The 16,436-nt window shown below is 36.9% G+C and overlaps 2 protein-coding genes across 3 annotated transcripts; both read left to right on the forward strand.

The window, feature by feature from the left end:
- Window positions 1-398: 398 nt before the first annotated feature.
- LOC127810042 (F-box/kelch-repeat protein At1g22040) lies at window positions 399-4,330 on the forward strand. The gene is made up of 2 exons (XM_052349261.1): window positions 399-555; window positions 2,506-4,330. The coding sequence occupies exon 2, from the start codon at window positions 2,646-2,648 to the stop codon at window positions 4,053-4,055; it is 1,410 nt and encodes a 469-aa protein (XP_052205221.1). The 5' UTR covers window positions 399-555; window positions 2,506-2,645; the 3' UTR covers window positions 4,056-4,330.
- Window positions 4,331-9,259: 4,929 nt separating this feature from the next.
- On the forward strand, window positions 9,260-13,877 carry LOC127810041 (beta-xylosidase/alpha-L-arabinofuranosidase 2-like). 2 transcript variants are annotated; one of them, XM_052349259.1, is made up of 7 exons: window positions 9,260-9,909; window positions 10,270-10,557; window positions 10,634-10,803; window positions 10,899-11,038; window positions 11,392-11,742; window positions 11,824-12,234; window positions 12,331-13,877. In XM_052349259.1, exons 1-7 carry the CDS (start codon window positions 9,472-9,474, stop codon window positions 12,900-12,902), a joined length of 2,370 nt encoding a protein of 789 aa, XP_052205219.1. In that variant the 5' UTR covers window positions 9,260-9,471; the 3' UTR covers window positions 12,903-13,877. The 2 variants fall into 2 exon arrangements, with proteins under 2 accessions (XP_052205219.1, XP_052205220.1); XM_052349260.1 differs by having other exon boundaries at window positions 9,261-9,909; window positions 10,899-10,996; window positions 12,331-13,876.
- Window positions 13,878-16,436: the final 2,559 nt, after the last annotated feature.

Genomic DNA, 16,436 nt, shown 5'->3' on the forward strand with positions numbered 1-16,436 from the left:
GTTAATGAAATTTTGTAAAGTACGGCACATTTATCATTAATTAATAAAATTAACCCTTTGAAATGAATTAAATTCTATAAAATTTTACAAAATTTATTTTCAATTCCTAACTTATATGTTCGAATCGAAAAAAAATTATAGAATTCAATTACAATGAAATTAAATTCTACAACAATACTCTTATTTTTCTCTCTAGACCACCGATCTTCATTTTCATTGGCTTTGTTGACGTCAATGTTCCCCTCGCTACTCTGACGTCATTATTACGGATTGAGAGCTAAATTATTTTTGGTATAATTTTATTTTAATTTTAATTTTATTTGTACTTAGTTTTGATTTATTTAAAAAAAAAAAAACATTTAAATTGCTTATAAGGTGCAATGCAGCAAAGAGGGGAGGAAGCGAGACGTCGCACAGTGGACAGAGTGATGGGCTGAAATATCTGAATTCCCGCACCCGTTAAATGCACCTTTGGCCCCATTGCTCATTGGCTTCCTTCTTCTCAAGCCCTAATCCCGATCACGATCCCGATCCCGATCCCTGCCTCGTCGGAAGGTAATTGCGGTTTCCTTCAATGAACTTGATTTGAATTGGGGGACCTGATTCCTTTTGTGTTTTCTGCAAGTATCCTTGCGCGAAATGATTGAATTCTTTGGTTTTCTGTATGAATGTGATTTGCTGTGTTCCGTGATTGGTCATGGTTTCTTCGGGAAAATTTGTGTCCGGAGAGAGAAGAATTCGATGGATCGTGAACCTAATGGGTTATTTTTCGGCAGAGATTTGTTGTTTAGGTTTGTTGAATTTTGTAGGCTGAGATTTATTTTTTACTTTTGTCCACGCTAGTTTTTCTGTTGTCTGCTGCCTGTGCTGCATATGGGCTTGTTATTCTCTAGTTGGTAAGATGGCAACCTGCTTATCTAAAGGAAAGAAGGAGAATTAGGGAAAAACTACTCTTTGATTGTTGAAAATTTTCACTTTTGCAAATTGTTTTTCGCACAGCTGATCTTAGCCCCCGGGGGGGGGGGGGGGGGTTGGTCTTGTGCTCCATAGGATTGATGCTAATTTTCAAAAACAGTCTGCTTAACCAAAGGCAAGAAGAAAGATTCAAAGCAGTTCTGGTTGAGATATGAGAATTGGTTTCAGTTTATCTTTTTTTTTTTTTTCCCTTCTGTCTCCCCTTTTTGGTCTTTCTATGCTTCATTAGAATTGATGTTAATTTTCAAAAACAGTCTGCTTATCTGAAGGCAAGTTAGAAAGGCTAAAACCAGGTCTGATTAAGATACGAGAACCAGTTTTAGCTCTTCATATATATATATATATATATATTTTGGGTACTGTGACTTTTCTTTTGGGGGTAATTTTAAGATTCTACTGTCTGTATTTCCAAAAGCGTCTCAGTCAACTTATGGTCAATGTCTGTTTACTTCTGTTTGGTCAGTTATGAGACTTGAAGGGATAAAAGGAAAATCGAAGAAAGTAAATGGGTTTTGACCTTATCTCTCATTGTATTTGGTTTTGAAGAAATTAAAATTCAACCTCAACTGAATACTATAGTTTTGTGAAGCTTTTATGACTTGATTTTTTGTTTTAGTTGGGTGCAAACAAGAGGGAAAAGTGTTATGTTTATATTTTCTTTCCTTTTACTACGTTGTCTTGGCTGCCAAATGGAGAAATAGGGTGACCTGATAAGTCTTTTTGGTCTAATCTAGTTGCTTATTGCAGTGCACCTGCTTGACCATTCTAATGGCTTACTAATGAACAAGAAGTCAATCTTCTGGTTGCAGTAAAATAGTTTTACAGTTTCTTTTCTGAATAAATTTATTGTGATTAGCTAACTATTTGGTACCATGCCTATAGTGGTATTCTAAACTATAAAGCTTAACATGAATACTTGTACATATTTTTCTTTCATTGTTTTTGGTCACTGTCTAGCACATTCTCTTTTATTTGATCAATTCAAAGTCACTCAGGAGTTTTTTTTTTAATTGCTAGAAATAATTTGGATATTATTTTTGTCTTTTGTCGTGTTTTCTTTCTTATTATAGGTTATATATATATATATATACATATATACATGTCTTGTTAATTGGAGCTTTCAATGTGGAGAGAAACCAAAAATGTGTCTTGATGGTTTCTGGTTATTCTTATATCATGAAACTACAAATCAAGAGTATTATTATTATTATTATTAGGCATGCTTGGAACTTGGAAATTATACCTAAGGAATTTCAGCTGTTCGTTCTATAAAAGTTCTCTCTACCTCTCTGTCACATACAACTCCCCGCCCCACATGGAGGTTGCAGATAGTTTCTTGCACATAAAACATTGTTGGAACTTGAAAATTATGCCTGAAGTTTCCAAGTTATTGTTGGAAAAAATTGTGAATGTACGTCAAGTTCTTTGTGATTGTGCTACAAATACAATCAATAGTAATTCAACTAGTATAGTGTTTCCATCACAATATAACTACTGGCTGATACCTATTTCCTTCTGTTGTGAGCTCAGCTCAATTATATTGGTGATTTGCCCCAATTGGAATAAGGTGATCCTATGATACATGGACCTATTCTTAGGCAGGAAGGATTGAGTTTGAAAGCTGGATGTGTTGCTCCTAATCTGGACTGGAAAGTGCAAGATCGGTTCTCATGGGGGCTGTATTGAGTTTCAGAGCTAGAAATGGTGAGCTCTATGAAGTACCACAGAGTGAAACTTGCAAAAGGCAAAAGACATCCTCAAGCTTTTATGAGGACCCACGACTAATTCCCAGCCTTCCTGATGAGATATCAATTCAGATTCTTGCTAGACTTCCTAGAATTAGCTACTTGAATGTAAAATTAGTCTCACGGAGCTGGAAATCTGCCATTGTAAGTCAAGAACTTTATAAGGTCAGAAAAGAACTTGGAATAACAGAAGAATGGCTTTATGTTTTGACAAAGGTGGAACATGATAAACTTATGTGGTATGCATTGGACCCACTGACTAGGAAATGGCAAAGGCTGCCACCAATGCCCAATGTTTCAACAGATGAAGGATCTAGAAAGGGCTTATCAGGTCTTCGGGTGTGGAATATGGTGGGATCGAGTATCAGAATTGCAGATACCATAAGGGGCTGGCTTGGAAGGAAGGATGCACTGGATCGGATGTCCTTTTGTGGCTGTGCTGTTGGGGCTATTGATGGTTGTATCTTTGTGCTGGGAGGATTTTCTAGAGCATCAGCCATGAGCCGCGTGTGGCGTTATGATCCAATTCTAAACAGTTGGAGTGAGGCAAGTCCCATGTCCATGGGAAGAGCTTATTGTAAGACAGGTGTCTTAAACAAAAAGCTTTATGTTGTTGGTGGGGTTACTAGGGGGCGAGCAGGACTGACCCCCCTTCAGTCTGCTGAAGTATTTGATCCGTGTACTGGCTCGTGGTCTAATGTCCCGAGCATGCCTTTTTCGAAAGCTCAGATGCTACCAACATTGTTTCTGGCTGATTTGCTTAAACCTATTGCAACCGGAATGATATCCTACAGGGGGAAACTATATGTGCCTCAGAGTCTATATTGCTGGCCTTTCTTTGTTGATGTGGGAGGAGAGGTCTACGATCCTGAAACAGATTCGTGGATTGAAATGCCAAACGGCATGGGAGAGGGTTGGCCTGCAAGGCAGGCAGGAACCAAATTGAGTGTTATAGTTGACGACAACTTGTATGCCCTGGATCCTTCAAGTTCCATGGATAGTGCTAAGATCAAAGTATATGATCATGAAGACGATGCTTGGAAAGTGGTGGCTGGCGATATCCCCATGAGCGACTTCACAGATTCCGAGTCTCCTTATCTACTTGCTAGTTTTCTTGGCAAGCTTCATGTTATCACCAAAGATGCAAATCACAACCTTGCAGTCATGCAGGCAGAGAGGCAAAAGTATCCAACTGCCATGGCGGCATCAACTTCATCACCTCCTGTAGATGATCCTCCACGCCCGGCAGGATCTGAGACAAATGTCTGGAATGTCATTGCCACGAGGGGTGCCGGTTTGGAGGAACTGGTCAGCTGCCAGATCCTTAACATCTAGAACTATTGATGATGATGATTTTATCAATACTATGTTTAGAGCTTTGTTTCAAAGTAAGTGTTTTATCTGATCAGCATAGTTTTATCACCTTCTTCTTGGTGGAAATAGCACACTGGACTGGAGTGGTCTGTCATCCATCAATCCATCCATATAAACATCTGGTTATGGTTAAGGGGCGCACACACACACATAATTTTATCCTCTTGTCAAGGATCTATGAGCGGATCATCTTCCAGCTTTAGATTGCTATAAAAATAGATTACGTATTCAGTACATATGAATTTCAAGATGACGTTTGAAGATTCCTATTATGAATCAAACACAGAACAAATCAAGGAAAAGAAAGCAATTCTTAACTCAGGGCGGTCAAAAGAGAGAGAGCCAGAAAGTCTCATATGGATGAAAAATTAAAATAATCTAACTGATCAAAATGTTAAAAATGATGCTAGTTTTGACAAAATTTTCAGTTTTTTCTGTTTTCTTTTTTGTTTTTTGGTTTTTTTTACCAAATTTTTTGGTTGGTTTGATTTTTTAATTTTTATTTTTGCTTTTTTCAGTTTTTCAATTTATTTGGTTTGAGTATTTGTTCGTTTAGTTTAATTTGATTTTTGAAAAAAGTTTGATTTATTTAATTTGAGTAATTTTCAAATCAAATACATAAAAATATATAAAAATTTAAAATTCATGTAACCTTATGTCATGTAATAGAATAAAGGTTTGATATGTCGCTGTTATTGAGTAATTTTCAAATCAAGTGAATGTTGATTTCTAAGCGCACCCTATCATGACTATACATGTTCGGATGAGTAAAAAGAAAGGCCTAAATGTCAATAAGTTGCTGTATTTTGGTTTTGAAATTAAATTAATTATTATATTTAAAAAAAAACTATAAGTTAATATAATTTCAGACCTGGGGTAACATGTAAAAAAGTGTCAAATATTTCATTGTAATTTTAAATTTAGAGTTGTGTTAATCATTATGGTTGTGTCTTTTTTGTTTTTTAGATTATGCGTCATCACTCGTATCTCTCACTGAACTCACCCCTGGATCATCACGAATGAGGTAAATCAAGAGATATGTCTAAGTGGTCAGGGTTTGAAACTGCGTCCACTAACACTTACCAAGAATCACCCCAGAAGAAATTATTTCTTCTAAAAATCGATCCCACACTAACAGTCTTTAGCATAACTGTATCTTTGCAACCCCTCTTGGCTGTGTCTGGGGCTGTTGGTGTCTTTTTAATCACATTCACTGGTGTTCTAATTCATCAAACAATTCTAATTCTATTTGCAATTAAAATAATTTCATACAGTTGGAAGTATGGTGTATTCAGTTACAATTTGTGTCTTTATAAAACAGTGGCCAATTTGACTCCAATCCTTAAAAGACAATGACTTATTTAGGTTGTGTTATCTTTTCGTTTTAATTTAAAATTTTTAATTTTAATTTTAAGTTTTGAATTAATTTTTTATTTTTTATTTAAAAAAATTATTTTTAAAAAACTGGAAACATGTTCTATTTGTTATTTTGAAAAATTGTTTCTCAAAACAATAATTCAGAAAATATTTTTTTTAAAATTTTAAGAATAATTTTTTAATGATATTTTATTCAATAAATTTGATTATTTAATAAATTAGAAATATTTAATATTAATATATTATTAAAAAAATATATACATTTTAAAATTAATGAATTTTATAATATTTTTTTCATTACAATAATAAAATATGAATAAATAAATAAATGTGTTTTGAGTTTAGACTTTATTTTGAATGAAAACCACTCAAAACAATTTTTTGTTATTTTGAGTTTTTCTTACAATTTTTTTGTTTTGTTTTTAAAAACAGTAAAAAGAATACATTTTCATTATTTTAGAAAATTAAAAACTAAAAATGACTTAAAAATAATAAAGAGAACATAATTTTAATTTTTTTTTTAAATATAATACTTAACTTGACTTCAATATTAAAGTACAATAATTCTCTGGTACCCATTGTTAACAAGAATCTTTTGTAGACTCATCTTCAAGCTTATTCTCAACTAAGTTAAGTAATTGCAGTTTATAGCATTGCAGTTTACTTGTTATAGATTATTTTTCAATTGGCCTTTACTTAAGCCTAGTTTACTTGTTAATCATGCATGTTGCCATCTATGGCATGCAAGAGTGATCCCATTAACATTTTCTTTTTAAATTCTACAAAATCTCAGCTCTATCTATATTGATTGACAGTAGTTATTTTATACTTTAATTATTGTCGTTGTTAAGATATGACATTTAATTTCTTTGTGTGAGAGAATGTTTTGATCACAACAAGAAAGTGTCTCAGGTGCAGGTTTATAAGTGACTTGCCAAGAAGAAACTAGTTAGAGATGCGAGTGAGATCACTTGTAGACTTACGATGTTTGAATCAGTTTTGTTCTCAAAGTGAAAGTAGTCTCAGTAGAGTTGAGAGCGTACCTTTTGCTAGAAGACTAGTCTCTTATTTATAAGAGAAATGACACTGGCAAGTAAAAAGAAAGGTACAATCTTTGGCAAATATTTTGGGCTATTTTTCAAATTTGTAGGCAAGCATGTCGGAGGTAAAATTGACTCGTGAGAACCTTTCAAATAGTAGTTGTTGAGTGACTCACGAATTTTTGAGAGTCTCTTGAATGCATCGAGAGAGCCTCTCGATTGAGGCCACTCAATTTGGGCTTTAGTTACTCGTGTTGAGGTCATTCAATTTTTCACAAGTCTCTCACAAGCAAATTTCTTATGAGTCTCCTGCTTCAATCTCTTGCAAACCTCTCACTTAGGTCTCTCAATCACTCAGAGTAGTGTCCCTCAGTCTCAGTCATCCCATGACTTCAAGATTTTGTAACTTGTTTACGTGAATTTCTTCTTTCGATAGGCTTTTGGGCTTTTTTTACTGGACTTAGGTCTATTCGTAGGCATGAACTCACTTTCTAAGATTTAACAATTATAATTTTATTAATTTTTTATTTTTAAATTTAAAATAATTTCACGATGAATGTGTAATTAAAATTCATATGACATAGGGAGAGACCCTTTTACAAAATTTGAACTCAAAACCTTTCAAACACGTCAATAGACCATTGTCACTTCACCTAGATGGTTATTAGCCTACAATTGGCTAATAATGCAAAGTGGGAAACACCTTGGAGACTCTGGCAGTATGCATCATTATGGAAGCATTTGATTCAGCTGCCATTTTTCTTTTCTTGGCAAGATGGGTAGATCAAAGAGATGAAGGGATTTTTCTTACATTTTTGGGTTAGACATTATAGTTTGTAATTGTGGGATATATGAGGAATCAAGCCATATCTCCATTAGATGTCAGTGACGATATTATTTGTTCTTTTACTCTTTAAACCATAAATAACGATGGAGATAACGCAAATTTCAATGAGAGACATCATCAATGGTTAAAAGATTCGAAAGCTAGACTCCAAATCACTAAACTACAACTTCGATGGTTCAATTGGCTTGACTTATTATATTTTGAAGAATTTTTTCCCAAGCAATCACCTCACCACCACCATATTAGTCGACTACCATAAGCCATTAATTTTTTTATTTGGGTGATAGTATTTTACTTTCAAACCCTAAATAGGTTTTTGCCATCGACAAAGGTTATTGATCATGTTGGAAGATGCATCATCAATCCCTAGATTGCTAGAGAACCCTATGCCTATTAGAGTAGTTGGATCTATTTGTCGGACTTGCGAAACAAAGGGTTAAGGTTGTCTGAAGGTGCCTTCAAAAAGGTTTTTTGATGCTCGAGTCAATCTTGATAGAGGGCAAAAAATGAAACAACCATGAATGGAGATACGAAGTCGTCGATGTGAAAAAAAAATAAGAATAAGATACAAAGTTGTCAATAATTTAGAAAGTGACTTTAGATATTTATAGGCTCCATATCATAAGTTAGAGTTTCAGACTTAGACCCGGACTAAGTTCTAACTTTAATTTTGGGTCTCTCCCAATTAGCCTAATATGGCCTACAATCTTCCAACAATGAATACAACAGCATCAATTATATATATATATATACATATATGGCCAAAAAATTAAAAAATTATAATAAAAAGTAATAAAGAAACGTAAAATATCATGTTCCTCTAATTTTGGCAAAAAAAGAGAATGATACTATTTAAGGAACGACAATATAAAAGTGAAACAATTTTGGTGGGAAGGGATCAAAGTAAACTTTCCTTAAATGGCAAAGAGATGAGAAATCTTGAGGGGCCTCAACTATAAATTATTTTTGTGAAAAAAGTTCAAATTTTTGGTAACTTTGATGGAATGTGGCGACAGCCTGCTTGCCCCAACTTGGCCGGTGAGCCGGACATAAAAAATTAATGGGTTATTTCAAAATATTTATATTATCGAAATGTTATTTGAGCACTTAAGTTCGATATTTGTGTTGATATTTTGTATTAGTGTTATATATTTTATTATATTATATCAATATAAATATACAAGATATCAATGCAAAATGTCAAATTTAGGGTTGCTTAATATCCTTGTACAACAACTCGCTTATTTTTTGAACAAATAAATAAATTTTCAAAATGAAGCAATTAAATAGAAATGTATCATAATACAAAGTCACATATCAATAAATTTGCAAGAATTTGAAAAACAACACTCATGATATACGACTAATCCTCGACACTGGGGGTCATCGCCGATAACAAACTTTTCTATCCCACTTTCTCAACACCCTCATTGTAGGGTGTTTGAACTCCTGCCTAATCCATTCCCTTAGAATGCTTATCGTATTAATACCTTTAGCTCATTGTGCCATCTCCTATGCAACCATTCAATGCAACTTTGCATACTTGTCGATGCCTATGCTCTTAGGTCCCTCAATGCACGTCTCTACATTGCCACCGAGAACTTGACTCTGTTACAACTTGTCACGGGGGTGACGAAAGGCCCCCCCATAGTACGTGACACTTGCATAAGGTAAATGTTCGTTTGATTATAATTTTTTACTTTTTTTTAAAAAAAAAAAGAAATATTAAAGAGGATTTGGTGTTACCTCTAGTTTAAGAAAAAATCTTAAAGAGGATTTCTTATTTACAATCCTACTTTTAAATTAAATATGAATAGGTCAAAATGGTAATTGTGCATTACCCAAAATTACATTCCTTTTTATTATCGGAATTTAAAAAATATTTTTAAAGACAGTTCACAAGCTTAAGGTATCATCATGCAAACAGTGGCTTAGAGAGTTTGAAGAATGAACGAAAGTGACAGCAACATGAAGCAAGCAAAGAAGATCCATTGTGCCAACGCAGCCAGTGGCTGGCCACGCCACCGACTTCTCTATAAATGCGAATCTGAACGAGGCGGCTGCTGCTCACAGTGTTCCACGGCCATATTCGGTGATCCGGAGTTGATTGGGAATGGCTAAGCATCATCCTGAATTCTCCGTTTCCAATCGCGTCCACGCTTTGATGCTCGTCTTGGCCCATCTCTGCTTCAGCCGATCGCTGGTTTCGGCCCGGCCGAGGCCTATTTTCGCCTGCAACGCGGCGGCGAATCCCGAGTTGGCGAGTTTGGCGTTCTGTGATCCGGCAGCGGGGACTGCGGCGAGGGTGGCGGACTTGTTGGGGAGGCTGACATTGGCGGAGAAAATTGAGTTCTTGGTGAACAGTGGCGGCGGCGTGGCTAGGCTCGGGATTCCCAGGTATGAGTGGTGGTCCGAGGCTTTACATGGTGTTGCGTGGCACTATGGCCTTGGGACCACCTTCTCCCGCGTAGTCCCGGGGGCTACTAGCTTTCCTCAGGTTATTCTTACTGCAGCTTCGTTCAATGTCTCTCTGTTTGAAGCCATTGGAAAGGTATTTCTTTCTCTTCGCTGTGGAATTTAATCTAAAGTTTGATTCTGGGTTGGATTGACATCTTCGTTTTGTGATAAAATTTGGGTTCTCTCGGTGAAAAAACAGTAGAAAGTAGAAAGAGATGAGATCAGGGGAGTGCAACAGTGTTGTTCTTCACTTCTTCTTTTATCCGGTTGTTCATTGTCTGATTCAGAACAGAATCTGATGAATCAGATTAAATGCTCCTAATCTTGTCTTCTTACCAACAAATTGGCTAATAATTAATGTCTCTTTACACGGTTCCAATTCTGTCATAGTTACAGCAAACTAGAGACTCTGAACATCTAATTCTAAGCCAGCCATTGTTGTGTGCCTAATCAGGTGGTTTCTACAGAAGCTAGAGCAATGTACAATGTTGGCCAGGCAGGATTGACATTCTGGTCCCCAAATGTGAACATATTCAGGGACCCGAGATGGGGAAGAGGCCAGGAAACTCCGGGAGAAGACCCGGTGCTCACGAGCAAATATGCATCGGCATTTGTTCGAGGTCTACAACAGAGGGAAGATGGTGACAGTGAGAGGCTTAAGGTGGCTGCTTGCTGTAAACACTCCACTGCCTATGATTTGGATAATTGGAAAGGGGTCACTCGATTCGATTTTGATGCTGTGGTAAAGCAGTTCTGTGACTAAACAAACCCCTCTCAGTGTTTTGTTTGAGTGTTACTAATGCATTTGTTGTGACCAGGTGACACAGCAAGATCTGGCTGATACGTTTCAACCTCCATTCAAGAGCTGTGTCTTGGAGGGCAATGTCGCCAGTGTCATGTGTAGCTACCAAAAACTCAATGGCATTCCCACCTGTGCTGATGCGGACCTCCTGACAGGGGTGATTCGAGAGGAGTGGAAGCTCAATGGGTATGTTACATCTACTCAATTCATTAGCTCTGCTAAACCATAAGCTTTTTCGTCGACAAAATGTCTTGTATCTACAAAGATATTGGCTTTTGCAGGTACATAGTTTCTGATTGTGACTCAATATCTGTGTTCTTTAAGAGCCAACACTACACTAATACACCAGAGGAGGCTGCTGCCAAGGCTTTATTGGCAGGTGACCAGATTTCCAAACTTAAATTATTCACTTATAAGACGGGTAAGGCTGCATATAAAAACAACCCATCCCCGACCTTCAGAGGGTGGGATTGGGACACCCTTTTTTAAAGTAAGCACGAGATGCATTGTAGTTTGACGAAATTTACTGTCTGGAAAGTTCTAGTATTCAGACAAATTATCTACAAGGCTTCAATCAAAACTGTTGGCCTTTCTTCTGAGGAAATTCAAGTACACTTTTTTCGATTGTATACTAATTTAAGCCATGGTTCCATAAATTTAGGGTTTGAACCCACTAAGATGCCTTATCAAGGATTAGCCTGCAGGGTTGATCATGTTACTCTGGTTCTTTCCAATTCATTACATGATGATGCACTGACAGAAGAAGTTCAACAGGGCTGGACCTGAACTGTGGAGATTTCCTAAGGAACTACACAGAAGGAGCAATAAAAGCTGGTCTGGTGGACGAGCGGGTCATTGACAGGGCCATCTCAAACAATTTGGCAACATTGATGCGCCTAGGCTTCTTTGACGGTGACCCTAGGAGGCGGCTCTACGGGAAGCTCGGTCCCAAGGATGTGTGCACCCAGGAGAACCAGGAGTTGGCCCGTGAAGCAGCGAGGCAAGGCATTGTGCTGCTCAAGAACAGTGCCGGATCACTCCCCCTGTCACCCTCTGCAATCAAGTCGTTGGCTGTCATTGGACCCAATGCCAATGCCACCCTCGACATGATTGGAAACTATGAAGGTATAGGCATTATTTAGACTCTGTTTAGTGGCTTCCTGATTGGGTCGATTCAGTTACAATAAGCCTGGAAGTGTTGTGCAGGGATTCCATGCCAGTACACAACTCCTCTGCAAGGCCTAGCCGCCTTAGTTGCAGCCACCTATGCGCCTGGTTGTGCTAATGTGGAATGTCTGTCTGCCCAAGTAGAGGAAGCCAAGGGAATTGCAGCCTCGGCAGATGCCACTGTCCTGGTGATGGGTGCCAATCAGTTGATAGAACGAGAAGGTCTCGATAGGATCAATCTTACTCTTCCAGGACAACAGCAGTTTGTGGTAACAGAAGTTGCAAATGCAGCCAAGGGACCTGTGATTCTTATTGTAATGTCTGGAGGGGGCATGGACTTGCAATTTGCGAAGGATCATGACAAGATAACAAGCATCTTGTGGGTTGGTTACCCTGGCCAAGCTGGTGGTGCTGCCATAGCAGACGTCATCTTTGGATCCTACAATCCAAGTAATTAAGCTTATATTTGGAAACTTACCAAATATGTTGATTCTGAGCAGTCTCTATTAATCACTATAACTTTCTTAATTCGCATTGTTAATGCAGGTGGAAGACTACCCATGTCGTGGTATCCACAGTCATACGCAGACACGGTCCCAATGACAGACATGAACATGAGGCCGGACCCTTCCAGGGGCTACCCGGGAAGAACCTATCGGTTCTACACGGGGCCAGTGGTTTATACATTTGGGGATGGTCTAAGCTACACCAACTTCAACCATTACTTAGTTGAAGCACCTGAGCAACTCCGAATCCCCTTAGAAGATGGCCATGCTTGTCTCTCATCCGAATGCAACTCCCTCGATGCTGTCGAGGAAAGCTGCCAGAACCTGGCTTTTGACATTCATCTGACAGTCGAAAACGGTGGCGAAATGAGTGGCGGCCACACTGTTTTCTTGTTCTCTAGCCCCCCTCCCGTGCACAATTCACCCCAGAAGACATTGTTGGGCTTTGAGAAAGTGTTCTTGGCATCACAAACACAAGGTGTGGCGAGTTTCAGGGTGGATGTTTGCAAGGATTTGAGTGTGGTTGACGAGCTGGGGAGCAGGAAAATTGCCTTGGGAACGCATCTTCTTCACGTGGGTAGCTTGAAACACTCCCTCGACCTCAGGGTTTGAGACCTAAGTTGAGATACAAGATGAAATAAACAGAATCCACTCTGTAGCCTATTTCTCACGGACAGTTATGATCAGAGAATCCTAGTCTTGCATCTAAAACAACTTCATGTTATCCCATTTTAGCATTTGATGTGTCACAGGCAACGCGCCCATCAAAGGACCCAAAAAAAAAATAAAAAAAATCCAAAAACAATTTTTTTGGTAAAAAAGAAAATTGGAATTATTGGATTTCAGGGGGGGTAAATGGTCTCTCGAAGATTGAAAATACACGTATCTCGTGTATCTCGGAGACCGTCTAAGTAGCCATTTTTGAGAGACTTTCACAATCTCTTGGAGATTGTAACAAATTTCGAGAGACTATAGGATCTTAGAACCTATCATGTAAATTTTTCCTTAATTGAGGGGTCTTGAAAAAAACGTAAACATGATAACTACGACATTTGAAAATCCCTTCGAGAGTTCTGCAACAAGAATATACATTATCCACAAGAGTGTTAAATCTAGTAGATTTCGGAATGTAGGGAAAGGTCCTCTCAATGCTCTAACGCCCACACCGAATATGGACTGAACTGTCTCACGACGTTCTGAACCCAGCTCACATACCGCTTTAATGGAAGAACAACCCAACCCTTGGAACATACTATAACCTTCTCATTGATGTGAGCTCTTGGGGAAGATCAGCTTGCTATCCCTAGCGTAACTTTTATCCGTTAAGTGACGGCCCTTTCACTCGGCACTGTCGGATCACTAAGGCCGACTTTCATCCCTGCTCGATGGTTGGGTCTTGTAGTCAGGATAAAAATTGCCCATAAAAATTCTAATCCTAGTAGATTTCGAAAAACACCATACTTTTCTAAAAATAAATGAATCCTCATTTTTAAAAAGGTACATCTTCAATACTTATTTCAATATGGTGTTTAAATTTTCAGTATTTGATTTAAGCATCGGAGTGTTTGTGCAGGAATTGTCCCGTGCTCTCTAATCATTCTCTTTCTTATAAAGTTCAAGCAATTTGATGATGATGTTTTTACTTAATAAATTTATTGTTATGTTCAAGTGACAACATCATTAAATCTTGACTAACTTAAGCATGACAAATGCTAGCCTAAATTTCTTTCGGGCAGTGGTGGAATCAGGATCTTGGGTTAGGAGGCAGAAGAATTCCCTTCCTCAACTTCTAAAATTGACCTTGCCCTCTTGATGTTATACATATAAATTATTATATTCTCTAACACTTGCTCCTTGAAATAAAAAATATGGGAGGCAATTGAGGAAGGGGGGAAATTGCTCATCTTCAAACATATGTAGTTTCACCCCTGATTCAGAATACGATACTTAAACTTGATATTTTTAGCTAACGAACCATCTTGATGCTCTCTAATATATATATTGAGTATGCCAACTCAACCACACTAAAACAAAGACTTCATATGATATAAGTATAAAATTTTTATTAGTTTTTTATTTTTAAAGAAAGGCATAAGGTCTACTCATCAAGATGAATTACTGACTAAATAGATGATAAGGTTTTAATTTTTCACTTCATGTTCTCTAGAAATTTTGGTATGATAAAAGTTGACAAAGGAAGAGGCCATCTCTATTATGTTTTTCCCCAAAATATCACATCTTCACGAATTAAATTATTTTCTTGAATTTTGATTTTTGTCCCCTTCTTGGACCACCATAACCATTTAATTTTTCCTTATTCGATGTCGATAGAATCTTCTCGAAATAATATCTTTGACAAAAATCTATCTCATAAAACATGTCCATGCCAAAAAATCATTATCATTCATTTGAAAACATTTTTGGTATACAATTTAAATTTTTTGTTATTACTTAAACACAATAACTAAAATTTATATCGCGAGAGGAACTCTAGGAGTCGGTAGAACTTGGCAGGGGAACAAGACTTGTATGGAAGAAAGTTATTAGGGAGTACTGAAGTTAGCCCTAGAGAAGACTTGCAAGGCAGAAAACATGTCAAAAGGTACGTGATGACTTCTCTCGCATGGGTTCTCCGATACTTAAATTAAAAGAGATCGTACCTGAAGAAGTTTGGACATAAATGAAATTATGCAAAAATGTGTGGTAGGAAGCAGTAAAAAGGCATCCAAGAGAAAAATACTTCTTCGAGAGAGCTTTTATTGTTAGTGTTCCTGAAATTTGAGAATCGAAAAGAAGAAAAAGAAACCTGAGCCCCCCAATATGAGTGGTTAAGGGCTATTTATACTTGTTAGTCCCCCCCCCCCCCCCTACCCAATGTAAGGTTATCTTTTCTTAGTCATGCCTTTCACATCTTTTCTTGAGTCATGCCTTTCACGAGAGAACTCCTTCATGGAGAACCAGTTACAACAATTTTGAAATGGGTATTTTGATTCGATAATTCTTAAGAATGACAATTAGGTTAAGTGGCGTGTGGCCCATATTCATTAAAATTTCCAAATGATGTCACATTAAGGCCATTGAGCAACACATTATGCTACTAGGATACCCACCACCCAAATAATTAAACTACGTCACCCTAAACAAGGCTAGCCCACATTGATTGGGCATGTGACAAGGAAATCAAAAGGTTTGAGGTTTTGTTTTCTTCTTATATTATTGTTCTTTTCTAAGCATAGAATAGATATATATATATATATACACACACTGTAATTGGCATGAAATTAATGAAGAAAACAAAAGGGCAAGTCATGTTCAAGCCAACGTCACTCCAAAATATTGTTAAATCAATTGGGTTTTTGAATAATCAAGGTGCAGGGTGTGTGGCATAGAAATAGAAAGATCCCACCTAAGTAAGACTTCTCATTAATTAGGAATTAATTAAGTTTATCTTATAATTAAGAGTGTAGAAAGTGAATCAAGCCCTTGTTGGGTCTGCACCCCTTTGAATATTCTGCCATTTGGAATCGCCTAATTAAAAAAATATTATCTTTATGGCTTTTGGTTAATGCAATTGGGAAATTGGGTGTGAAGCAACCAATGTTGGGATGGAGTAAATTACTAAATCACCCTCGGCTTCCACTTTACCTTTTAATATATGAAGAGAAAAAATATGTAAAAAATTTAACACTCATTATATTTTAAATTTTTTGCCGTTGAAATACAATAATAAGTTTATAGTTATGAGAAAGTATTCATCTTGAGACAGTTTTCGAAAAACCTACAAAATAGAAAATAGTCAAGGACGTAGGTATCTCTTGTGAGAAATTTTTTATGTTTAAGTTAGTTTTAGTCAAAAACTAAAGAAATCTTCAAGTAATTTATATAAAAATTATTGCGTATCTCAATTACATAGATAATTTTTTTTTTATTAATGCATCATCGCGAGCCTCCCTTCTATTCGGCCCCACGATTTCAGTAGGAGAGATAAATCAGATAACCCATCAGGCAGGTTTCGACTCCTAGCACAACTACAAATATGAGGACGACAAGTAAAGATGACTTCTTATTTATAAAGATTAATATTGATAGATCTATGTCTTTCAAAATTGTTTACTTCTAATCTCTAAATAAAAAATTTAAAAATAA

Source organism: Diospyros lotus, chromosome 9 (genome assembly GCF_014633365.1).
Source record: "Diospyros lotus cultivar Yz01 chromosome 9, ASM1463336v1, whole genome shotgun sequence".
Classification (NCBI taxonomy): domain Eukaryota; kingdom Viridiplantae; phylum Streptophyta; class Magnoliopsida; order Ericales; family Ebenaceae; genus Diospyros; species Diospyros lotus.